This window comes from Halichoerus grypus, chromosome 6, assembly GCF_964656455.1.
Source record: "Halichoerus grypus chromosome 6, mHalGry1.hap1.1, whole genome shotgun sequence".
In the NCBI taxonomy this organism is placed as follows: domain Eukaryota; kingdom Metazoa; phylum Chordata; class Mammalia; order Carnivora; family Phocidae; genus Halichoerus; species Halichoerus grypus.
Window position 1 is genome coordinate 122,705,081 of NC_135717.1, and position 25,191 is coordinate 122,730,271.

General features: G+C 52.7%; 2 protein-coding genes across 7 annotated transcripts; one reads left to right on the forward strand and one right to left on the reverse strand.

Moving 5' to 3' along the window:
- Positions 1-83: 83 nt before the first annotated feature.
- MBD6 (methyl-CpG binding domain protein 6) lies at positions 84-9,402 on the forward strand. 6 transcript variants are annotated; one of them, XM_036077930.2, is made up of 13 exons: positions 84-251; positions 3,324-3,387; positions 3,563-3,699; positions 4,002-4,104; positions 4,235-4,397; positions 4,623-5,675; positions 5,856-6,517; positions 6,797-6,950; positions 7,135-7,310; positions 7,433-7,846; positions 7,938-8,005; positions 8,225-8,288; positions 8,434-9,402. In XM_036077930.2, exons 3-13 carry the CDS (start codon positions 3,587-3,589, stop codon positions 8,506-8,508), a joined length of 3,045 nt encoding a protein of 1,014 aa, XP_035933823.1. In that variant the 5' UTR covers positions 84-251; positions 3,324-3,387; positions 3,563-3,586; the 3' UTR covers positions 8,509-9,402. The 6 variants fall into 6 exon arrangements, with proteins under 6 accessions (XP_035933823.1, XP_035933821.1, XP_035933825.1 ...); XM_036077928.2 differs by lacking the exon at positions 84-251 and adding an exon at positions 1,971-2,273; XM_036077932.2 differs by lacking the exon at positions 84-251 and adding an exon at positions 1,973-2,273 and having other exon boundaries at positions 7,953-8,005.
- Positions 9,403-9,559: 157 nt separating this feature from the next.
- Positions 9,560-24,036, reverse strand: DCTN2 (dynactin subunit 2). Its single transcript, XM_036077944.2, has 14 exons — positions 23,837-24,036; positions 22,845-22,913; positions 14,146-14,242; positions 13,910-13,971; positions 13,489-13,587; positions 12,860-13,020; positions 12,515-12,665; positions 12,114-12,179; positions 11,862-11,900; positions 11,605-11,682; positions 11,446-11,517; positions 11,115-11,217; positions 10,912-11,003; positions 9,560-10,013 (listed from the first exon to the last, which is right to left on the reverse strand). The coding sequence occupies exons 1-14, from the start codon at positions 23,870-23,872 to the stop codon at positions 9,927-9,929; spliced, it is 1,212 nt and encodes a 403-aa protein (XP_035933837.2). The 5' UTR covers positions 23,873-24,036; the 3' UTR covers positions 9,560-9,926.
- Between the last annotated feature and the right edge of the window lie 1,155 nt (positions 24,037-25,191).

The following is a 25,191-nucleotide window of genomic DNA, read 5'->3' on the forward strand; positions in this document are numbered from 1 at the left end:
GCCTTAGACTCAAGCCTCTGACCTCGGTAGCTCGGAGCACTGATCTTTTAATAAGGCCTTGCCCTCCTCTCGGGGGCGGGCCCAGAAGCTTACCAATCAGAATGCGGCACGCCGGCTCTGGCCCCGCCTCATCCTTTACATCCGCCACTCAGAAGCTTCCGCGGCACCGCCCCCATCGTTCCCTCCCACTTGGAGGTAGACGTCGTGTTGGACCCGGAAGTGGCTTTGGGTCACGAGGCTTCGCGGAGGAGGTGAGTGAGTCATGCGCGCGCGCGGAGGGGAGAGCTGGAGGGGGAGGGGAGGAAAGGGGGGCGGGGATGATGCAATGTTTGGCAACCGGTGTCTCCGCGCGCACGCGCAGGGGACTACTAGGGCGGTGGGAGGTGCGGGGGGTGGTGGTGGCGGAGAGGAGAGGAGAGGGCGGGGCGCCAGCGCCAGGCTCCCAACGGCCCCAACGGCTATCAACCGTGGCTGCCCCTAGGCTGCCTGCGAAGCCTCGGTGCAGCTTGTCTTCCTCAGGAGCTCTTATTTCGCCCACCTGGCATTAGCCCCCGTTGCACCTTCTCCATAAGGGACTCCCATTTTACTTGGTTCCCTCCCAATTAATGGGCACAAGGTCTTTTAAACCAATCTCTTTTGAAAGTTTGCATCCAGCCACAGGACTGCCTAATGTCTTCTCGAGTATTCTTAAAAAGATCTTCTCTTTTAGCTCCCCTAATTCCCCCAGAAGGGGCCGAGGAACTTGAATACTTTTGATGGTCATTTTCAGCTCCTCGCAGGAAAGCACCCTAAACTTTTATCTTGGTGAAGTTTCTGATGAGCCCTCAGCATGCCAGAATTCATGTCCTTTGCCCAGTGGACGCGATTCGCTCTGTTTCCCCACTCGTCATTGCCCCCCACGGTGCTCTGGTGCTCTTCACCAAAAGATCAAGGCCCGCCCTTTTCGCTGTACCGGACGCGCAAGTCCTGTGACTCCCTGCTGTGAGGAGCCGTGCACAAGCCTCCTGCCTCCTAGGTGCTTGGGCGACAGTAGAACCTCGTTGCCTGGGACATTGGGTGCACTTGAGCGCACAACTGCCGTGGACGGGTTGTCAGGAGCCCAGATTCTAGCCTCAACTGTCCCTCACTTGCCCAGGGATCCCTAGGCCAGCCACCTAATCTCTCTGTGCCTCAACTGTTCTTGTTTGTAAATAAAAGCTAATGAGTTGTAAAGATAAAATGAGAGAACTATAACTTGGAGGCAGTTAAACAAAAGTGAAAAGCACCACTTAAAATGCAAAGTATTTTTCTTGTGCCATTAGGTAGAAAAAAGATGCCATGTGGCGGCCGGTTATATATACTGTCATACCCTCGTGGGGGCAGCCAGAGTTAAGGAGAATCTGTCACAAGGTCGGTTGTGGCTGGAAGGCAGGTTTAGGTGGTGGTGTGACAGTGACAGGTCCTTGGCCAGGCCTGCTCCGTTGCTCCAGACCTCCATTTCCCCTTCTGTAAATGGGGGTAGGGGGTGGGTTGGACCAGATGGTCTCTCCTGGCCCAAAGACTTGACCAGGTTGTCAGTGACAGGCAAAGGTCATGTGACTTGACAGGCTGAGGTCGTGTTGTGACATGTTGACCTGGGGAGGCGGGTCAAGTCCCAGCACACTACCCGGGAAGCCTTTGGGGCGGGGCAGGGCAAGTCGCGACTTTCATCTTTTGGGGCCGGCCCCTCCCGGACCTGGCATTCCTGGCTCCCCCAACAGATTGTGGCTTTGGAAGGGGCCCCTCCCCGGGGAGGGCTGGGATTGGCCACCAGTGGCCTGGGAAGAGGCTCAGATCCTTCCGCGGAGGGCGGGGGGGCCGCGTGGGGTGTTTGTTCTCTTGGGGATTAATGGGGGGTTGTGGGGGAGGGGTAGGCGCGCTCCCGCATGCGCACTGCGGTCCCTCCTGTTGGCTCGTCGTTGTCCGCTGGGCGGGGGCCCGGCCCCGCCCCTCTCCCGTCCGGGCAGCGGCGGCGGCAGCGGCGGCTGCGGCGGTGGCGGCGGCAGCGACGGCGGCGGCGGCAGCAGCCTGCGCGGTGCCTTCTGGGAACGGAATCCCCAGGGCTGCCCCTGGCCCCCATGGCGCATGCGCGGGAGGCCGCTCGGTGATCCGCGGCGGCGGCGGCGGCGCTTCCTGCTAGGACCGGCCGGGGCCGTACCGGAGGCTCGGGCTCCACCGACCCTCCTCCCACTCCCTCCCACTCACCCTCTGGGCCGCGACTGCGCAGGGCGGGGCCGGCCGAACCATGGGCCGCGGTGAGTGCAGGGCCCGGCCCCCCCACCCCGCCCCTCCCCCTCCCCTCCCCTCCCCTCCCCTCCAGTCCCTACCCTCTGCCCCCTCCGCGTCCTCTCGGCCCCTTTCCCTGGCCCCATCCCCACTCCCCCGCCCTCACCTGCCCCCACCGTTTCTCCCTCTCACTGCTTGACTTTTGCCTTCTTCACCTCCTTCCCCTCAGTGCTTCGCCCACCCTCCGCCCGCCCTCTCCCCAAGTTCCTTCCTACTTCGTGCGCCTTCCCCTCCTCCCCAGGCTGAGGGAAGCAGGCTGGGTGACAGGGCGCCTTGTTATGAGAGGGAAAGTTTAGAAGCCGCCAGTGTGGGGTGGGAGCGATGGTGAGATTGGAGAGGATACTTGCAGGTTTGGAGGGTGGGGGGGCGTCCCCACATATCAGAGGAGAATCCCTCTTGGAGCCAATTTGAAGCCAGTGGGGTAGGAGGTGCTGAATCCCCTTGCCTGAGGCTTGGGGGAAGATCAGGAGCTTCTCAGGATTCTGGGAGAAGACAGAGCTATGATTCCAACCTTTCTTAAGAAGATCCAAATCAACTAGATCAGTGATTGTCTAATGGAGCAGGCATGGGGGGGTTCTGTTGGTACCACCCCAGCGGACAGTTGGGCAATTGCCTGGTGACCTGTGGGGCAATCTGTACTTTTTATATGATCTTCCTGGGGGTAGGGAACAGCAGGGGGCCAGACTCTCTGGGAAACTTCCTAGTGGCCTGGCATTATGGGAATTTGCCCATACTCCAGGATGAAGTCTTCTGTCTCTGATGGGACAAAGGGGCCTTGCCCTTTATGTCTAGGGATTGGGCTCTGATTCCTTGGTCCCTGGGAGTTGAGGCTTTGCTCCTCTGGTTCCTAGGGCCTGTACATGGAAAGGATGGTTGTGGACTCAGCCAGCAGATCCCTGAGATCTGTGTGTGCACTTACCTGTAGGGTTAAGGATCTTTCCCTTGAGAGTGTCCTGGGGTTTGGTGCTTTTCTGAGTTGGGCAGATTTCCGACAGTCCCTTCTCTCTCCTCTGTTGCAGGTGTGGGCTAAGCCGGAGGCCCCGGCTTTAGACTGGACCCCACAATGTTTGCAGAGATGTTCAGGTAGCCACGGCGGGACGGCAGAGAGTTCTTCATTTTCTCTCCCAGCTCTCAGGGTTTCTCCATGCCCCTGAGTTCTTCTGGGTCTCCCCACAATCTTTGCCTTCCTGGAATACTCCCTCAGGTACCCAGTGCAGTTTAATCCTCCTAATGCCCACATGGATGTCTGTGTTATCAGGCACGTGGGAGCTGATTACACACAATGAATGGGGGCAATGAGAGCAGTGGAGCAGACAGAGCTGGGGGCCCTGTGGCCACATCTGTCCCCATCGGCTGGCAGCGCTGTGTTCGAGAGGGTGCTGTGCTCTATATCAGGTATGGATCCTCAGGGTTCCCAGAGCTCTGTCCCCAGCCGTTCAGTGCCTGAGTTTTCTCTCCCGCCTCTCCTCTCAGCGCCCAGATCTCTGATAGCCTATTGCTCTCCTCTGTTCTTCCTTCCTCGGCCTTTTTGCTCTCTGTATCTCTGGCCCTTTAAATCTGTTCTCCCTCTTTCTCTTTCCACATCCTTTACTCTCTGTCCTTCCTAGGAAGGTCTTTGACTAAGGAACTGTCCTTTAGGCACGTCTCCTGATTCAGTGTCAACTAACTCTGTGCTCTCTGACCCTGTGCTCTCCCAGCCCAAGTGGCACAGAGCTGTCTTCCTTGGAGCAAACCCGGAGCTACCTCCTCAGCGATGGGACCTGCAAGTGCGGTCTGGAGTGTCCACTCAATGTCCCCAAGGTCAGAGTGGTGAGGGGTGCCAGAGAATACAGGGATGAGCCAAGAGACCTAATACAAGTCACTGACCGTGGTAGCGCTTCTCCCAGATGCCACTCTCTCAGGGTCCCTGTCCGTGACTCCCGCCTTACAGGTTTTCAACTTTGACCCTTTGGCCCCGGTGACCCCGGGTGGGGCTGGGGTGGGGCCTGCATCAGAGGAGGACATGACCAAGCTGTGCAACCACCGGCGGAAAGCCGTTGCCATGGCAACTCTGTACCGCAGCATGGAGACCACCTGCTCACACTCTTCTCCTGGTGAGTCTTCTCCGCTTTACCGACAACTGAGGAAAACTTAAGGGCCTGGAAGAGGGATGGTGGGAGGAGCTCTATGAGAGGGAGCAAGGACACGGGTGGAGGAGGGAGCTGCTTGAGGAGAGGGAGGCACGGGGAGGTTGGGAGTTTGTGGGAGATGGGATGGAGAAGACGAAAGTTGTTGGAAGGGGAGCCGCACGCTGACCCTTAATCTCTCATTTATTGCAGGAGAGGGAGCGAGCCCCCAAATGTTCCACACTGTGTCCCCAGGGCCCCCCTCTGCCCGCCCTCCCTGTCGAGTCCCTCCTACAACTCCACTTAATGGGGGACCTGGCTCCCTTCCCCCAGAACCACCCTCAGTTCCACAGGCCTTCCCCCCTCTAGCAGGCCCTGGGGGGCTCTTCCCACCACCAAGGCTTCCTGACCCCGTCCCCTCTGGAGGCAGCAGCAGTCCCTGTTTCCTCCCAAGGGGCAACGCCCCCTCTCCAGCCCCACCCCCTCCGCCCGCTATCAGCCTCAACGCTCCCTCCTACAACTGGGGAGCTGCCCTCTGCTCCAGCCTGGTGCCCCCTGACCTGGGCTCTTCTCCAGCCCCCCATGCCTCCTCCTCACCACCTTCAGACCCTTCTCTCTTCCACTGTAGTGATGCCTTAACGCCCCCTCCTCTGCCCCCAAGCAATAATCTCCCCGGTCCCCCTGGCCCCCCTGGTCCTGCCACTCAGCCACCAGTGTCTTCAGCCACTATGCACCTGCCCCTGGTCTTGGGACCCCTAGGAGGGGCCCCCACGGTGGAGGGGCCCGGGGCACCCCCCTTCCTTGCTAGCAGCCTACTCTCTGCAGCGGCCAAGGCACAGCACCCCCTGCTCCCCCCTCCCAGCACTTTACAGGGCCGAAGGCCCCGTGCCCAGACACCCTCGGCTCCCCACTCCTCATCACCCCGGCCCTCTCAGCGTCGTCCCCGCAGACCCCCAACTGTACTGCGATTGCTAGAAGGGGGAGGTCCTCAAGCCCCTAGACGGAGCCGTCCTCGGGCCCCTGCTCCCGTCCCCCAACCTTTTCCTCTCCCTGAACCATCCCAGCCGATTCTCCCTTCTGTGCTGTCCCTGCTGGGACTCCCCACCCCTGGCCCTTCCCACTCCGATGGAAGCTTTAACCTTTTGGGGTCAGATGCACACCTTCCTCCTCCCCCAGCCCTCTCCTCAGGGAGCCCTCCCCAGCCCAGGCGCCCTATTCCGCCCTCCCTCCCGGGGGCCACCAGTGGCGGCCTCAGCAGTGTGCCAGGTACGTGAGCGTGAGCGTGCAAGAGCTCTTCCTCCTCCCGGTGGAAAAAGGCAGCCAAGGCGTTTAGGGGAGTTTAGAGAGCTCTTCGGTGGTTTTCCGGGTTGGAGGCATGAAGGTTGGGTTCTTTGGATGCTGGGAGAAAGGTCCTCCCTTGAGCTGAATTTCTCTTTTCCTTTGCAGGTGCCCCTGCCCCACCAGCTGCCTCCAAAGCCCCCCTGGTCCCCAGCCCTGTGCTTCAAAGCCCATCTGAAGGGCTCGGGATGGGGGCGGGCCCAGCCTGCCCTCTGCCTCCCCTGGCTGGTGGGGAGGCTTTCCCTTTCCCCAGTCCTGAGCAGGGCCTGGCGCTGAGTGGAGCCGGCTTCCCGGGGATGCTAGGGGCCTTGCCTCTCCCTCTGAGTCTGGGGCAGCCCCCACCTTCTCCACTGCTCAGCCACGGTTTATTTGGCGTGCTGGCTGGGGGAGGGGGACAACCTCCCCCTGAGCCCCTGCTACCCCCACCGGGAGGACCTGGCCCTCCCCTGGCCCCAGGCGAGCCTGAAGGGCCTTCGCTTTTGGTGGCTTCCCTGCTTCCACCGCCCCCCTCAGACCTTCTTCCACCCCCTTCTGCACCTCCTAGCAACCTCCTTGCCTCTTTCCTGCCCCTGTTGGCCCTGGGCCCCACAGCTGGGGATGGGGAGGGATCTGCAGAGGGAGCTGGGGGTCCAAGTGGGGAGACATTTTCAGGTTTGGGAGACCTGCCCCCCCTACTGTTCCCCCCACTTTCAGCCCCCCCCACCCTCATAGCTTTAAATTCTGCGCTGCTGGCTGCCAGCCTGGATCCCCCCTCGGGGACACCCCCCCAGGTGAGGACAGGGGGTGAGTGGGTGGGACAGAACAAGAGGTGGAATCAGGGATGGGAGCTGGGAATCAAAGGCTTTCAGTTTCATGCCTGAGCTCTTCCTCAGGGCCTTTGGGGAGGGCTTACTTCTTGGCTGGGGGTAGGATGGCTGCAAGAACTGGGTCTGTATTTAATAAGCGTGGCCTACTTCACGTGAGGCTTCAGTGAGATTGTATGTGTGAAAGTACTCTACGTTTATGAAATATTTCACACACACAGTGTTATAACCATTCTTTCTCTTTAGCCCTGTGTCCTGAGTGCCCCCCAACCTGGACCACCTACCTCCAGTGTCACCACGGCAACTACTGACCCGGGGGCCTCCTCTCTGGGCAAGGCCCCCTCCAACTCAGGGAGACCCCCCCAACTCCTTAGCCCTCTGCTGAGTGCCAGCCTGCTGGGTGAGTCTGAGGGAAAGCTGGTGTGAAAGAGGAAAAAAAAAAGGAAGCAGTAAAAATTGGGAGTAGAGGCTAGATGACTTGGGGAAGAGTCTTTGACCCTGGGGTTAAGCCTAAGAGATAAATAGGGTCTACTCAGCCTAACCGGTTTGCGGAGGGAGACTCCTGACCTTCCAACTCCTCACAGGTGATCTGTCTTCGCTGACCAGCAGCCCTGGAGCCCTCCCCAGCCTGCTGCAGCCTCCTGGCCCTCTTCTCTCTGGCCAGCTGGGGCTGCAGCTCCTCCCTGGGGGGGGAGCTCCTCCACCCCTCTCAGAGGCTTCTAGTCCCCTAGCCTGCCTGCTACAGAGTCTCCAGGTGACGGTGTGTGTTGGGGGTGGGGGGTGTCAGGGACAGAATTTTTTCCCAAACTGGAAGTAGATTTTTTTGAGTTACAGTAGCAGAGGAACCATATTTGGGACTAAGATTTTATTTTTTGCCTGCAGATTCCTCCAGAGCAGCCAGAAGCCCCTTGTCTGCCCCCTCAGAGCCCCACCTCAGCCCTGGAACCGGAGCCTGCCCGGCCTCCCCTCAGTGCCTTAGCCCCACCCCACGGTTCTCCCGACCCCCCAGTCCCTGAGCTGCTCACTGGGAGGGGGTCAGGGAAACGGGGCCGGAGGGGAGGAGGGGGACTTAGGGGCATTAATGGTGAGGCCAGGCCAGGCCGGGGCCGAAAGCCTGGCAGCCGGCGGGAGCCTGGCCGACTGGCCCTCAAGTGGGGGGCACGTGGTGGCTTCAATGGACAAATGGAACGGTCCCCAAGAAGGACCCACCACTGGCAGCATAATGGGGAGCTGGCTGAAGGGGGTGTTGAGCCCAAGGATCCATCCCCTCCTGGACCCCATTCTGAGGACCTTAAGGTGAGTGCAGGGTGATGGAGCTTTGGGCTGAAGGGCTCTGAGGAAAGGCTGGGAACACGGTTCCTTTCCCTGACTTTTCCTACACATACAGTCGGTGTTTTCCCAGGTGCCCCCAGGGGTAGTCAGAAAGTCTCGTCGTGGCCGGAGGAGAAAATACAAGTGAGTGTTGGGCCTACCACAGTCCTGGCCTTTCCCCACTTCTTGATGGTTTATAGAAATGTCTAGAGCGGCCTGACTTTCAAAAAGGCACAAACTTATTTAAATATGTATAAGAATATTATGCCTTTATGATCCAAAAGTAGAAAGTTTCCCATCCAAACTCTGAACTTCACCTCGTGCTTGGGGAAGTATTCCTGATCATCCGTGCCCTTATTGCAGCCCTACCCGGAACAGCAATAGCTCCCGCCAGGATGTTACCTTGGACCCCAGCCCTACAACCCGCGTAAGTGTGTGTCAGGGTTGGGGGGGGGGGGGTTGTCAGGGATGAGGCAGGAGGAGAAGAGGATTAGAGGGAGTGGGGAGAAAATAAAAAGACTTCCCAATACCTAGCTGTCTGATCACTTCTTTCAACTTCCCCTCCTGTATAGGCGGCTGTCCCTCTGCCTCCCCGGGCCCGCCCTGGCCGTCCTGCCAAAAACAAGAGGAGGAAACTGGCCCCTTAGCAGCCATACCTGGAGCTGGATCTGACCCTGATTGGGGAGAGCTGAGTGCTGAGCCTTGGGAGCCCCTGCCAGCCACCTGCACCTGTGGACAGTGGGTGGGGGCACTACTCCCCACTCAGAGCACAAATGCAAGCCCTTCCCCTACAATCCCATCCTGAGCCATTGCAGGGGGTAGGGAAGCTCACCCCCTCCCCCCCAAAGCCATGTCACTGAAAAGGCCTGGGGGGGTGGTATATGGCCCTCTCCCCACCAGGCTAAGGGGAACACCCCCTTCCCCAGGTCTTTTATTTGTTTAAGTTATTTTTGCACAAATGACTCTTTTATATTTAATTCGACTTCATTGCCTCCCTTCTTGAAGCCAGCAGGCTCAGTTTACAAACCTGTGAGCTACTGTTGGCTGCTGCCCTCCTTCCCGGTGAAAGGTACAAAGCAATAAGCATCATGCATTCCCCCCTCACCCCTCCAACACCCCTCTGCCTCTGGCTCAGGTTGCTCAAAGCACAGATCCCCTCTTACCCCTGTCCCCAGGTTTGAAACACATAGCCTCATTTCAAGGTGTAGCCAGCTTCCCTCTACTTTCCTCTGGGATCTAAAAGGGGGTAAGGGGGCACAGAGAGCCCACTGGGCCTCTCCTCCCACACACACTACACTGCCCCTTCTCCCCCATCGAAACGCTCAGAGACGTTGTGATGATGCGACTGAGGATTATGCAACGTGGTCCAACCGGAGCGGCCAGCACGACCCGCTGTCCAGGGGCTGCCTCCTGCCTTTTCTTTTGTAAAGACAAGACCCTTGGGAGTTTTAATTCTGTTTTGTACTTGCCCTGTGGGGCCTCCACTGCTTTTCTATGGGAGACACTCTTAATTTAACAGATGAGAATATTTTGAAACTCTGGCTCTGACTCTGTACTCATTTTTTCCTTAATTCTTTGGTAGAAGAGCAGGTTACAGTTTAAATCCTCTTGCAGCAGAGAGGGGCTGAGGCTGCCTGTTAGGCTGTGAAGGTCCGTCTCAGTGCTGCCTCTTCCCCAGGAAACACAGCAGGGGCCACACAGAGGACAACAGCATTTAATGGTCAGAAACAGTTGTACAGTACTGCAGCCAGCCCCGGGAGCTGTGCTGGAGGACAGGACCCAATCCTTCCCCGCCCCAGGCAAAGCAGTACTGGACGGGAACTGGCGTGTGGTGGGGCCCACGTCCCCGGGGCCTGAGGGGAGACCACCATCTACTGTCTCCCAGCTACCACTCTGTATTCCTCAGAGGAGGGGTGTAAACCCCACATGCAAGAAGAACCCCTTTGCCCCCAGTGTCAAATGGTATGGGGATGCGAGGGTTATAATTAAGGGGAAACCCTATGTAAGCTGTTAACAGAGTTCAAAGGGGTAGGGATTACCCCTGTTCTCCATCTCCTAAAGGTGCTCACTTTCCCAGCTTCTTCATCCGTTCGTCAATGTTGGCAAAGTTCCCTTCAACTGTGGACAGGTTCTCACACATGGTAGTCTGCACCTAGAAAGTCACAGAGATGTTTTACTAGGCCCAGGCGCTTGCTTGGGTGAGCACCTGAGAAATGCTCTAAGAGAAGAGAATGGAAGCACAGCTTATGGGACCCAGAGCGGGCAGGTTAGAGTAGCAGTTTTCAGAGTATCCTTGGAGTACGACAGACCTAGTTTAGGGACTGCCAAGCAGGCAGGACTCAACCAGAACCATTCTTTTGATCTGTTTTATATAATGAGGAACAGGTAAAATTTTACTGAAATGAGAGTTTTACTGGCTCAAAAGTTTAGAAAACTGCTCTAGAGGCAGAACATACTAACACTTTATATATTTTTTCATTTATCTTGATGGTCCTGTGGTGTTGGTCTCTCAGCTATAATTCTGCCCCCAGCACTGAAAACAGTGCCTCCAAGAGAAACCGAGGACCATGTGCTGGGCTCTGCTAAGAGTGAAGGGGAAGCTCGCTGCCCAGCGTCAGAAAACAAGCAGCACAGCGAGGCTGGAGCCTGCTGTTCATTTCAGAGTCCGTATTCCTCCCAATGTGCCGTGCTCTGGATATAAGCACATCTGGCTGAGGACCCAGGGAGGGGAAAGCTAAGCCGAGACTATAGAAGAACAGGGTAGGTATTCTAGGAAAAACTGAGGTTCACTGGACTCCCTAACAATTCTCCCACAGTATTTCACCTAATCCATACAATCCTGAGAAAGGTATAATTTTCCAGATGGTAAGATGGAGGTTCACAGTTTAAGTTGTCGAAGGTCCCACAACTACTGAAAAACAGTGGAGACTCGAGCCAAGCCCTTGCCGCATCATGCTACTACCCGGGCCAAGGCAGAACCCACTGAGACAAAGCTGGAGAAGCTGGTCTGCTAGAGAAGGGAGGCAGCAGACCAATAAAGGGGCACACACCTGGGTCAAGAGGGTGGTGTTGTCCTTGAGGGAGCTAGCAATCATCTGCTGTGTGGTATCCAAGTGGGTCAGGAGCTGACCGAACTGCATGGCTACGAAAGAAGGTAGGAAAGGCATGGGGGACATTAGAATCCAAGAGGGAAGGAAACAAAAGCTGCCCGCCTTCCCATTCCTCTTAGCTCGCCTGGCAGCTGGCCTCCCACCTTGCTCATGCAGCTGCTTAATGGTGACGAGTCTCTGCACCAGCTCAGGAAGGGTGGAGGCAACGGGGCTCCAGCGCTGGACGGTCTCATAGAGCTGGTGCACCTGGGGGGACAGGACAGGGCCCGGAGGGGATGGCCGAGCCAAGTACACACGGAGCCCGCGCTAGGGTGGGGCAGGCGAGAAGCACCGCCCTATCTCAGCTGGTAAGAGCTCACGAAGACAGCATCTGGGATTCGATGCTCTCAGGCTTTGGTGAGGCCACCAGAATGACTTGGAGAACACGAGGGAACAGGAAAGGGTATAAAGATGGGGGGAAGGGCGCTTCCTGACCTTGCTTTGTGTATCTGCATCTTCTACAGAAGCTTTATGCTTGGCAATCTCATTCACCTTTCCCAGGACACTCTGGAAACAGATTTTAAGGTTGATAGGGCACCCAGGGCTTCCAAAGTCCCAAGCTACCTGTAATCCAGTTTGCCCTCCACCTAATACCTGTAGCCGAGCCTCCACTTGGTCCAAAACTGCAAGGTCCAGGGCGTTCACCTTTGCTTGCAACAGTTCTACAGTCTCCTGGGGGTGGGGGTTGGGACAAGCTTCACGAAGGGGAAAGGATCAGACTAGGAAGAGGCCACCCAGTATTCCACTGGAGGTGATTAATATATAGCTATGGACCCTAAAAGAGTTCTCCAAACAAACCCAACCTCAATATCCCCTCTGTAATCCAAAAATCTGGTTCCTCTTATACTCACCATAAGACAGGCTCCCTGTAGACCTGCTGAAAGGGGATTCTGGTGGGGAAAAGGAGGAAAGAAATCAGTGGTTCTTGGATCTCCACCTGATTACTACCTTCTCCCATCCTTTCTGGTTCTAGCTGGTGACCCACTGGCTGATCTGATAACTGAAGACCTTCCCACCCTCCCAGGGTTCTGTGGAATGCTATGGGTGTTAGGGATGAGGGTGCAGGATCCAAGGGTCAGACTAAGTAGAGGAGAGCACCTGACCTGAGCATCCTGATCACAGCGTACAGTTGCTTCCAGCTCTGTTAGGCGCTTCTCAAGTTCTGCAACCTAGGGTGAGGAAGGAAGTGAGATTCGCCATCTGCCTCCCTGCTGCTACAGCGGGCACTAAGATCCTGCTCTTCTCTGCTTGTCTGCTTGCCATTCCCCTCGCTCCTCCTCTCCACTCTGCCAAGGGACTACTTTCTCTGGAACACATCCCTAATCGCACTCTTAAAATCTTAACTGAGAGTAGATGGGTGAGGGAAACATGGAGAACGAGACATCAAGAGGAATCAGAAGCATCCCCAGCACCCTCTCCTGAGATCTGATCCCTTGGAGGGAGGGAGGAGAGTCTTCAGGGCCACGTCACCCTAGCCCCCCAACCTTCCTACATACGTACTTACTTTGGCAGCTTGAGAGAACTTGTCCTGCTCAGGCCGAGAATGTAGTTCGTAAGTGACAAGGCTACTATCTACGGGAGTCCCGCTGGTGGTCCTTCCCCCTGAACCAGTTCCTTTGCTGTTTTTGGTTGCTTCCAGCTGCAGCAGCAGGCGCCTGGGCCAGGACACCGAGTGATAAGATCAGGACTTGAAGGATGCGGGCCAGCCCAGCCACTCTCTCATTTCTGCCTCACACTCAGCATTAAGGAACAACTAGGCTACCTCTCCCCTTAGTATCCTGGCCAGTACCTGGCTGAGGCTCCCTACGCCCCAGTCAGCAATGATTTCCCAACAAAGCAGGGCACCCACTTAGCCAGAGCTCCATCAGGGTCAGTAAGGTTGATGGCTGCATCTGGTCCCAGCAGCTTCTCCAGGTGGGAAGCAAACAGCTGCTGCTTCAGGGCTGCCAACTGTTTAGCCAATACCACGGGGGTCAGCTTCTCTTCAGTGGCTGACTCCTTCACTGCTGTCTGGTATGAAAAGAAGTAGACAATGAGGGGTGGCAAGGGGGAATCAAGACCAGAAAAAAGGGGGCGCCTGGGTGGCTCAGTCGTTAAGCGTCTGCCTTCAGCTCAGGTCATGATCCCAGGGTCCTGGGATCGAGCCCCACGTCCGGCTCCCTCCTCGGTGGGGAGTCTGCTTCTCCCTCTGCCCCTTCCCTTGTTCATGCTCTCTCGTGTGCTTTCTCTCTCAAATAAAATCTTGAAAAAAAAAAAGACCAGAAAAAAGGATCAAGGCCCTTAAGAATGGCTGTGGCTGGAAGTTACTGGATGGTTCTTACCCACCTGTGGCACTGAATGTAGATTTATTTATATTCCTAAACCTAGGAACCTCAGCTCCCTTACCCAGGAGCCTCAGGAACCTTTCTCCTCCTGCTGTGAGGTCCTCCTCTGCTATGTAAGTCAGAGCACAAAGGGGAGAAGGGAGTTTATAGTTACCTTGATTTTCTCAACTTCAGTCGTCAGCTCTTGGACCTCATGCAATAGTCGCTGGTACTTTTGCTGGGGTGTCTCCTTCACTCCCAGGCCCTCTCCAAGCTAGAGAGCAAGTACACACAGTGAAGTTACACCTCTCGGTACAGGGAGCCTTCTCAAGAATTTAACCAAACCCGGAGCCTAAGTTGTAAGGGCTTCCTGTCCAACTCAGAATCCACAACACCGTTACAGAAAAACTGGAGGTAGCTGGAGGCCTGCAGACTCTCCGGAGCAAACAGCAGGGGGACTAAGCATCCTCACTTGTACCCTGCTGGGATTCTCAGGACCCCCAAGGAGAGAAAAACTCAGAAGCCTGACTGTATCCCTTGATGTCCCTCCTAACTAGGATCACTGCACCATTCCCATCAACACACACACAACAAACCATCTCATATTCTCCAGATTCATATCCTGTTCTCTTGGTTTTTCCAATACGATCTGAGAAATCTGCCAAGAAAAGAAGATGGAATTGAGGGCGTGATCGAGGCCCGGGGCAGTCATGGTCTCAGGTGACTGTCAGGGCTACCATGAAAGATCTCCATGAAGGACCCTTTCCCCGAAGCAAGTCACTACGGTCTGATGATAGGCCTCCCCCTCAACCAGTTTACACCCCAGTCTCACCAAGGCCCTTTGTCCCCACTCTCTTGTCTTTGAACTTGTCATAGGCAGCATTGGGATTGACAATGATGTGCTCCACGCTTGTGCTCGTCAGCTCCTCCTGCAGGAATAGGTAGTTCAGGCCAGAGGCAGATTCATTCTCACCCTAGACTTCCCCGACCCCACAAAATCCCCAAACCACTAGAGGAGACTGGGCCCTATGTTCCCAAGGGAAGAGAAGGGCAGCTCCATTCCAAGCTGCTGACCCAAGCTCAACCTAGGAAACGGAAGCTTCCTGGTAAATTTGGAGTGTCAGTTGTATAAATATTAACACCCTGATTCAAGGAACACAGGTAGCATAACCTCCCCGCCCACTGTGTACATAAGCCTCCCCCTCCCCCCACCCCACCCACCGGGGCCCTCCCAGTTACCTGGCACACACCATGCACTCAGGGCAAGAAACCAACCTACCTCTTTGAACCTCCCCCTCCCAAAGGTCAATTTCCTTGCTGCTGAGGAAGGACATGTCAAGCTAACCTCCCATCCTTGCTGGGGGGAAAGAGGAAGGGTGGCAGACAGTCCAGCTGCTAACTCTGAGGGTGAATATGCTGCTGAAGGGAAGATACCAGCTCTGAGATACAAAAGCGAGGCTGGGAGAGGGCCTGACCAGCAGTCCTTTCTTCAAGGCTGCCATGAGGCTGGGGAGTTCAGGGTATAGAGAGAAGAGGCAAGAGATTACTGCATTATTTTTTAAGGGACGTCTTAAAAGCAATAACAGAAGTACTACCTGCTTGCCAAGAGGACCCACGGGTGAGGGCCACGCCTACATCCTGACATGGAGGTAGCCCAGCAGCTTCTCAAAGAGAAGCTGCAGCACCCGCCTCTTCTCCCTGAGCCCTCTGTTCTTGTCTCAAGCACTGAAACTCTCCCATTAGCAGGGAGCATGGCAAAGAAAGTGATAAAGAAAGTTCACCCTAGAAACAGTAGTGGAGAGGTTCCCTCCTTACTAGATACTGACTGGCTGTTCAGATTCCAACAACTACACCAAGACCGGGCACTTTGGACTAACACATCTCCTTCCCTGGTCAGCAGTCCGACAGCTCTCACTACATTCCTGAAGGAGGGGGGAGGAGACCCAGGAGTCCTGTGCTATTGGGGACGACAGCTCCAACTTCCACAGGAAGCAGGCAAACTGAGTCTTCTTTCGTTTAACAACCGTTCTCAACCCTGCCTGCGCATTTGTGTCACTTACAAAATGTAAATTTAAAAAAAATTAAAATTAAAAAAAAAAAAAAGGAGAAAAAGAGGCCTGGGTTCTCCTCTGTAGATTCTGATTTCATTATCATTCTGGGGTAGGGCCAGGAGAGTAGGCCAGTTGAAAAGCTACCCAGCTGATTCTAACGTGCGCCAGGACTGGACAGAGAGTCTCTGCCTGAATGTGGGTATTGGGGGTGGTAGGGGATGATAATGGAGAGGCATCATGAAGAGCAGCAGAAGCTCCATCCTTCATCTCTGGTCTGCTATTAGAGATGGAATCAGTTGAGTGGCAGCTTTAAAAATAGGGAAAGGAGGGAGTAAGGAGAAAACATCAACTTTGACATTTACCTCTTCTTCAGGGAAGTGCTGAGCAGAGAGGCAAGAGCTAAAGATTAAGGGAAAACAAAAGGGCTCAACGTCCTACATGCAAGGGCAAAGAGACAACTGAGCCCCAAATTATTATCTCTTTAATCTTCTCTGAAATGTATGGCCAGAGCACCCACAGGCCAAATAACTGTGTGGCGTCTGGCCTCTACAAAGTGTTTGTCTGAGAAGGACTCCTGACCAGGAGAGACAACCACCTTCTCTTTTAAGTTCACAATCAAGAGTATGCCACTCCTCCCTGTGATTGCCCCAGTCAAGGCCAATGAAGTAGAAATCCATTTTTAAAAGATCCTCTTAAAAAGACAAATGGGAAGCACAGTCTATAGACCAAGGAAGGAAATTAATCATGGCTGCCATCTGTTAAGCCCTCATTATGGGCCAGGCACTATGCTGATGAGAACGTACTTTCCTACACACTTTCCTAAGCAGGGAAGGGGTCGGCTGAGTAGAAAAGGGTCAACATACAGAATGTGGGCCTCAGAGGTCCTGGACAGTGACAGGAATGAACAGTGCTTTCATCTCACTATTCCCACTTAGGACCACGTCCTTGGTCAGGAGAGCTGCCTGACACTGGCGTCCCCTCCAAGTCTCTCCAAGGATGTGGTCCCAGACACCCAGATGGCTGACACCCTTCTGTCCTCCAGCGGCACCCACTCCACCAGTGCCTCAGAAATCTGGGGGCATGGGCTGGGGACAGTGTCATTACAGTGATTCGGAAGATGGGAAAAGGCTGTCGGCTGGGGGTGGGGCTGGATAGAGGGATTAAAGATTTAGCAGAGACAAAAGGACAGAGAAACAACTGCCCATCACAGCACACCCCATTAAAAAGCAGATGAAAGGTCAGGCTTCTTACCAGCTCCTTGTGGTTTTCCCCAGAGGTGAGAAAATCAAAAGAGTTAAAAGGAAAGGGAGTGGGGAAATGGGGGTGAGGGAGGGGAAAAAAAAGACAAAATTGTTATTAGCAAATTATCACATGCACTATATGATAGCTTCAAACACACTGCACCATAGGGCCCAGGGGAGCCTAGCAAAATTTGGGGGCCAAGAAATTTCAGCTGGAGTCACTACAAGAAGAACTTGGGACCCTTTCCTCTCTGGTGGTGAGAATGTCATGAAGCTCTGTCATTAGAAGCAGTGTAAGATTATCTGAGAACTAGTGAGATGCTGCAAGCCAGTGGGGGCATGGAACAGCAAAGTGGGGGCGGGGGGACAGGCAGAATGTGAAGCAGAGGCTGTGGGGATTCTAAGGACGTGGAGCTGACTAAGGGTCCGTAATTCTCAAGGGGGGCCTTCATGGTTCAAGTCTCGCTGTCTCTTGGTTTCTCTAGTCTTGAAGAATGAGACATCTGGATGGCGGAATCGGTCACAATGAGGGTGCCCGCATGGGTGGTTTGATACGACTTTAGGTTAAGCAGAACAAAATATGTCAGGAGATAGTGAAGTACCCGTTCTCATTCTCTGCTGCCAGAGGAGAGGCAGGGCACGTCCTCGCCCCTCAGATAGGCCAGTGTGTTTGTATCCATCTTGATTAGTTGGTAACTCACCCCCAGCACCGAGGGAACCAGAGCAATTCTGCCAGGATGTGCGAGCACAAAGAATCCAGAGGACACCAAGATTCACAGCTACCAGCCCATGTGCAGAAAATGTTTCTTCCACCCTCTGCTCACAAGATTCAGAGGTTAGAGGGTGGACAAGGGGGGAAAGGTGAGAGAACTTCAAAGAGGCCTTCTTTTAGTCCAGCCACAGAGATAAGCCTCTCCCTTCTAGGCAAGATGGGTAAGGAACTGCCAGGAGGGGAAATCTAGCTGTATGCCCTGCCTCTCCAGGAGCTCTACTGATGGGCACGTAGAATCGTGGAAGGTTGAAGATGGTTATGTATATATGACGATGCATGGTGGGACAAAGACAAGTGCTTCCTGCCCCAGAGAGTTCAGCTAGACACACCTGAGCCTCAACCTCTCCGTCCCCTGTCTGATGCCAGGGTCCAGCTAAGCCAGGACTCCTGTTTCAGCTCACGGTCAAGGCAGATCCAGACCCTGTGGTCTACGGTGGGATGTCTCTGCACAGAGGGAGTGTAAGTACTCACAGGTGCACACATGCAAACACACAAGGGGAGGCACACACACACCACCTTTCTCTTACTTGCCCTGCCAAGCTAAAACCAGCTTGGGAGAAACTCAAGGAGAGAGAGAACAATGAGCTGTAAGTTCAAGTTCAAATCATGAGGAACAAGCAGAATGCGGGAGGATAGAAAATCAAAGAAAAGGAAAAATGGTGTATTAGTTTGTAAATAGTATATACCACCTTCAGGTCTGTCCTTTGGGTGCACTGTGGGATGATGAGTTTTTAGGCATAATTCCTATAACCTAGAGTTTTAACAGTCACCACGGAAACAGTCCATTCAGCCACCTCGATTGGAAAATTCTAAGTGCCCTGATCTCAGGTACCAGCTTACCTGGTACATGACTCCCAGTCCCTCTCACTAGTGGACCCCCTGACTCCCCAGGGCTGTTTGGCTAAATGGCTGTGCCTCAGAGGGCAAGACCTGAGGTTCTAGATCAGACAGGGAAAGAGGCCACTGCTGCTCTCTGAGCCTGTTCAGGCTCTTTGCCAACACTGCAGCCAGAGGGACTTCAGAACCATGATGACAAGGAAGTTGGAGAGTGCTGTAGAATAAAACTGTCCAGGATGGATCAACATAATGCTGACCATCCACCCATTTCTAAAGGAGGGGTACAGAAACAGAAAGACTCATGGAAACACAAATAACCCACATTACTACCTTAAAATTACATACAACGCTCCTTTCCCATCCCATTTACCTTTGTCTAAAGGCTTAGCACAGGGAACATTAAAATGAGTTTTCCCCAGGGATAGTCTACACATAGCTAAGAAGTGAGGACTGTGACTATCCCCCTTGTTCTCTACCCTTGTCTAGAATGGCTAACAGTTACTTCTTTTCTCTTAACTTCATTTCCGTCTAAGGAGGAGAAAGCCAACCCCTTCTAACTTCAGCCCCTAAATGCCTCATATGCAAAAGCAGTCCTAGCCTCCATGTTTCTATTCCATCCTCCACTGGACAGTTTTATTCTGCAGACCTCACAAGGGAAAGAGACAATGATTCATGGATCAGAGTTGTACTTCCAAACCTTGATTAATGATTTTTGAACACAAGGCCAGCAGGCCCCTTAGTGACCCAGCTAGGGACTCGATACAATTTAAAATGATTAGCTACAACAATAGTACAGTGACAAGAGCATTGCATGCGAGATGGCAGATGAAAAAAAAAACATGCAGAGAAGAAGCATCGAATGGTCTTACTTGTGCAAACTAGTGTCCAGGCAAGGTGGTGAGGAGGGAGGATGGGGGAAGCATTAGGAAAAACTCAGGTAAGTTCCAGAGCGCCAACAGTCAGTGAACACAATCAAGCAAACTCTAGGATATCTCAAACTATAAGGAAGAGAACGTACTGTTTCTCATCTCAGGCTGGTGGAGTGTCCAGCAGTATCTCCCCTTTGGAGAACAAGCCTCTGCCAGGACCCTGTCAAACTGTGGCTATAGGTCATTTCTTCCCCTTTCCCATGGCATTGGAGATGGATAAGGCATCAAGGGAAAAAAACTATATCCTGTTTCTAGTGAGATTTTTCTGAATTTACTCTCCTTGTTCCAGCAGTTCAAAAGCCAGGAGCACAATGCCTCACAGACCCAAGGTAGACTGTGGGTCCAGCAGGGAGGAAATTCCAGTCGGGAATTAGCTTTCCTGATGAGACATTTTAAGAAAAGTCTCCAGGGGCGCCTGGGTGCATCAGTCGTTAGGCGTCTGCCTTCAGCTCAGGTCATGATCCCAGGGTCCTGGGATCGAGCCCCGCATCGGGCTCCCTCTCCCACTCCCCCTGCTTGTGTTCCCTCTCTCACCGTCTCTCTCTCTGTCAAATAAATAAATAAATAATCTTAAAAAAAAGAAAAGTCTCCAAACAAGCCCATCGTCCAAATCAACCTAGGAGTGTCTGACATGCAGAGACGAGATTCTCCTACATTGAAGAGGAAAGGGCTAGCCTGTGCAGCCGTCTGGCCCATTTATTTTATAATATTTTACTTCCTGCTAAAATTGTTTTAAAGGAATAGTAGGAAAATCAGGATCATCTTTAGCAAAACTAAAACCTTTTATACTACTCTCCTCCCCCCTCTTCTCCACTATGGGAATTGCAATACTTTTATGTTTAAATTAAACTAGCAATTACAATCTTTTTTTTTTTTTTTTAAAGATTTTATTTATTTATGTGAGAGAGAGAGAATGAGAGAGAGAGCATGAGAGCGGGGAGGCTCAGAGGGAGAAGCAGACTCTCTGCCGAGCAGGGAGCCTGACGTGGGACTCAATCCTGGGACTCCAGGATCATGACCTGAGCTGAAGGCAGTCGCTTAACAAACTGAGCCACCCAGGCGCCCGCAATTACAATCTTTAAGGGCTATGAGAGGACATTATTTCCTTCAGCAGCTCAATTTTTTCCACAGTGGAGCAATCAGAGGAAGGAGGTTAAAAGAGTGAGGGTCAACACACTTTGATTATTCCTTTAAATAAAAACCTGGAGATCCCCCAAAAGGTTCCATTAGAAGCTGGTCATATTGGTTGTCTTCAGGGAAGGGACCTGAGTGGTGGCAGGCAGAGGTGGGAAGAGACTTTTGTTCTATGTGCATATATTATCTATTTTAAAAATGAATCCGATTAAAGTTGAAAATAATCTGGAGACTAAGGCAGAACATTCTGTTGTCAGGGGTTAAGAAGGTGACTGAAAACCTCATGGTTCAGCCACAGTACTGGTGATGTGCACTGTCATCGGGCTAGGTCTTGGGAAGGCAGGTGAGAGATAGGCAGCTAGTGAGAATCCAGGCCTCACAGACATGAGGTTTCTGGACTAAGTACAACCCACTTCTCTTCAAGTTGCACATTTACATCAATATTAAGAGCAGTAACAGAACCGTTACCCAGCTGACTTCCCGAAGGCTGCCCTCCTAAGGCCCACAGGGACACCCAGAGGCCAGAGACATTAGCTGACATCAGTAAACATCTCAGCACATCCCCCCCTTCCTGAAGCAACTGAAGGTCTCCCCATCCTACTCACTCCTGCCTAGTGATGAAGACTCATTTAGCTGAGCCTTAGGTGACGGAGGCAACTCGACTCTTCTTGTAGTTACCATCCAGTTCCTATGCACTGCTATACCATCATCCTGGGCAGTATGCTGCAGGAAATGAATACTTCTGGTATCCCTCCCTATCAGCCGCCCCACTAGGTACTACTGAAATAGGCTGCTCAGGCTCCGTGGGGAGAAACAGCCAATCAGGGCTGCACATTCAGGTGCTTCCATGCCTGTCATCTTCTTCTTAAGAAATGTCTCAGTTCTTTCAAAAGGAAAACTATAATGTATTTTTTGTTTTGGAAAGGGGATTGCTGTGATACTGTCCATTCATATCATAGTCAGTGACAAATGGACAAACTTCCATTTATTATCTCACCATGAAGCCGTGATACTTTATAGGCTGAGGCCTAGGCCCAAGTTGAACAGTCTCTGAAATGGGTTAGAGGACTGAAGTCCTCAGCTTATACACTCCTGCTCTGTGAGGTCAAAGACAGCTTCCTAATAACATACATCTTGGAGTGACAGGTGCACACCCAGGTCCTGGAGCAATGACAACATCAGCGTTATCTCCAGATATTCAAGCTTGGGGGACAGACTGACATGCCAGCAAGTACAGAAGCCACAAGGAACACACCACTGAGAGAGGAGACAGGGAAGGTGTTCCTACAAAGTAGGAACCACTTCCACATGGGGGAAATCAAATAAGGAATAAGTGAGTACGCCAAGCCATACATTAGAAGCCAGCAGCCAGCATTCTCCAGGACTAACCAGCCCCACAGATAGAGCCACGGACTTACAAACAAACATACGGAGCCTGCTTCATCAATGTGACCTTAGCCCAGCTCTCTTTGGAATAGAACCTAAACCACATCTTGTAAAAAATGCTAATAGAGGGGCGCCTGGGTGGCTCAGTCGGTTAAGCATCTGCCTTTGGCTCAGGTCATGATCCCAGGGTCCTGGGATCAAGCCCCACACTGGGCTCCCTGCTCAGCGGGAAGCCTGCTTCTCCCTCTCCCACTCCCCCTGCTTGTATTCCTTCTCTCGCTGTCTCTCTCTCTCAAATAAATAAATAAAGAATCTTAAAAAAATGCTAATAGACCATTGTTCCCCTTGGTACTTATACACAAGTTTTTACTATGTTGATTTCCATTCACTCCATTTTGTTTAGTCCATGTTTCCTATCCTATATGTATCCTAACTCCACCACCATTAGTCTGGGGCATCCTTAAAGGCAGGGACATTTCTTCCTCTGCATTGCACAAAACCAACACAGAATGAATACATTCAATTAACAGTGCTAAGTGGTTCCCCTCATGGTTAAAATGTGTCCACAGCTAATTTCTTCCTTAGAGTTCTTCTTAGATCTGAAAGTACTAAGGGACTCTCCTTTGCTGCTAGAAAATATTTATGTTCTTCCTCAAATTTGTTTTACTCTGACCAGATCCCTTATCTTTCTAAAATCACATCATTTTCTCACTCCTTGCTCAATGGATACTAGGTGTTCAGGAAAAGGACTATTCCTCTATACTTCAAAATCTAGCTCTTGGTAGGATACTAATGAAAATGTATCAAGTGAAATATTTTATGAAATCAAAGGCCTAGTTCCTAACCTCAAGTAGTTTATAAGTGCTCAGGCTTCATGATTCATTACCGTAGACTAGCACCCAGGGGCCTACCTAAATCACTAGTCCCAAACTAAACTGTTTTGAGATACTTCAACTTTTATTTAAAAGACCCAAGGATCAGGTCTTGTTAGTTGTGATTCCACCAACATGGCTCTCCGTCCTGGCATTGTTCACTGGTGGCTGTAAGCCTGCAACCTACATACCTCCCAGGCTGGGTTGGCATACCCGCTTATTGCTGTGGCTTGCCAGAAAAGGGAAAGGGTCTGCCTGGGGGAGAGAGGTCAGGGTCCATAAGAGTCCTGAAGCAGCACATAGTCTTACCGCATCAAACTCGGCTTGATCATCCTCGGGTAGGTCGCTGGTTTCATAAACATCTGGCTCGTTCCTGGCCTGCAGACAGAAGTAGTGACCACCCCACCTCATTACCCAGCATCCACCAATACCCCTGGACCCACTCCATTTGAATAAGCTAACAGAGAAGGCAGGCTGTGAGGCCAGGATTCTGTCCCTTCTCTTCCACCTGCCCACTGAACTGTATGTCAGTTCCCATGTCTTAGAGGGGTGGGGATGACAGGAGGCACAACTGGGACCTCATGGTAAGTGGTGAAAGTAAGTGATGACAAAGATGTGACCCTGAATATGAATGGGGGCGGGCTCTTGGCAATCATTATGTCCAAAGTAGGAGAGAGCTATCTTCGAATTAGGCCCTGTACACCATTACCCTGGCACAAAGGTTGAGAGTGACTCAGGACCTTAGTATCCAAGGTCCTGTGACCCAACCCCCACCCTTGAGAATGTAGGCAGGGCAGCACAAAAGGAGGGTACAGGCTGGCATGTGCGGGGGGGGCGTGGGGGGGGTCCCAGAGGGCAGAGTTCTCTATCTGGCACTAGAAGGGTTCTGTCACGGTAACCTTTTCTTTGGCAGGGTGAAGGCCATCACCAAGTGGCCTGGTATGTGTGTTTGGGGTGGGGATGGTGGGGGGAGGGGCCTTATGGGGAGATTTGGGGAGACACGGGTGATGCTGACACGGACGGTAGAAACACTCGGGCACAAGTGGTAAGCCCCCAGAGACGATTTTTGGGCGGAGAAACCGGCCACTGCCGGAAAAGGGGCCTGGTAAGCCATTCCGCGGCCGGGCCAAGTCGGGTCGGAAGAGTTCGGAGGGTACTGTGGCCCGCCGGGGAGCCAGAGGCTGGAGCCCTGGGGCGGAGGAAGGGCTGCAGGCGGGAGGGGTCACGGGTTAGTGTCTGTTGGGGGTCCTTAGTAGGTCGGGGGTGCGGTCCTGGGGAGCCGGGGTTGGCCCTGTACTCACAATGCCGGGAAGGTCGGCGTATTTAGGGTCCGCCATGGCGGCGGCGAGGCGGGGTTGGGGGACCGGGGCCTCGGTGAGCCGGGGCCGGTGTTCGGGTAGGGGTGAGGCTGGGTCCGGGTCCCGGGCTAAGGCGGCGGCAAAGGGAGCGGCGGAGGAGGCGGAGGAGCAGGAAGTCTCGCGACAGGAATCGTACTGGAGAGAGAAGGGTAAGGCAGAAGTCGCGAGAACAGCCCGCTACCACACCCCTGGAGAGGCCGGGATTGGCGAGAATACGGCCAGGGAATGAGGTAATGGCGGGGGGACGCCGCCTGGGATTGTGGGATGTGTAGTCTTGGACCACTCGGGTTTGGACGGAGAACGACAATAACGCGCCTTGGGAGTTATTTCACACGACTTATTTTATTTCATTTTTACATCAAGTCTATGAAAAAATATTTTATAATTCCTGTTTTTCAGATGAATACGTTTGGGCTTCCAGAAATTAAATGACTAGATAAAAATAATACATCCTGTCATGCTGTGGCACAGAAAGGACTTCAAAAACAATAATAGCAAGTAAAATTTTGTAAGGGCTTAGTCATGTTAGGAATGAAAATATTAAGTAATCTTCTCGAGTTAGAGCTATCAGATAAAGTACAGGACACCTAGTTAAATTTGAATTTCAGATAAACAACTAATAGTTTTTTGTTTGTTTGTTTTTAGTGTAAGTATGCCCCATATTATATTTGGGACATACTAAGACACACACACACACACACACACACACACACACACACACACACACACATTATTAGTTTTATTTGAAATTCAAATTTAATGGGACATCCTGTTTTTGTTTTTCAAATCTGGAATTTTATTTCAAGCTCATAAATAGGTAAGTGGTGGCTGTATGTCTGTTGGAACACCCTCTGTGCTCTTAACCACTTCACTAATAGTTTTCAGCCTTCTGAATTTCACAGCTCAATAAAATTAAAACAACAGCAACCCTGGGGCGCCTGCCTTCAGCTCAGGTCTTGATCCCAGGACCCTGGGATCTAGCCCCAGGTGGGTCTCCCTGCTCCCTGCCTGCTTCTCCCCATGCTTTCTTTCTCTCTCAAATAAATAAAATCTTTAAAAAAATAGAACAATAGCAATCCTTTCTGAGGATGGACATAGTACTGCTACCTTTTAATTTTGTCAACTAAGTGCATTAGAAAAAGAAAGCCTACTGTTTACTATAGCCATCATTTCTTACTAGAAAAGTAGGAAGGACATACTCTCAAGAATGAAAGACAGTCCCTTGAAACTGAATAAATCTAGCTTTATGAAAAACTTGCTGCATTGTGTGTGGGTGTTTTTTTTGGGGGGGGGGCATA

Bases quoted from the DNA above. Each gene is read 5' to 3' on its own strand.
- MBD6 (XM_036077930.2), top strand. From the start codon at position 3,587: ATGAATGGGGGCAATGAGAGCAGTGGAGCAGACAGAGCTGGGGGCCCT. The intron at 6,951-7,134 runs GTGAGTCTGAGG...AACTCCTCACAG, and splicing joins GCTGAGTGCCAGCCTGCTGG to GTGATCTGTCTTCGCTGACC. The intron at 8,289-8,433 runs GTAAGTGTGTGT...CCTCCTGTATAG, and splicing joins ACCCCAGCCCTACAACCCGC to GCGGCTGTCCCTCTGCCTCC.
- DCTN2 (XM_036077944.2), bottom strand. From the start codon at position 23,872: ATGGCGGACCCTAAATACGCCGACCTTCCCGGCATT. The intron at 22,914-23,836 runs GTGAGTACAGGG...TTCTGTCTGCAG, and splicing joins ACGCCGACCTTCCCGGCATT to GCCAGGAACGAGCCAGATGT. The intron at 11,683-11,861 runs GTGAGTATAAGA...CCCCACCCCCAG, and splicing joins TACAGGGAGCCTGTCTTATG to GAGACTGTAGAACTGTTGCA.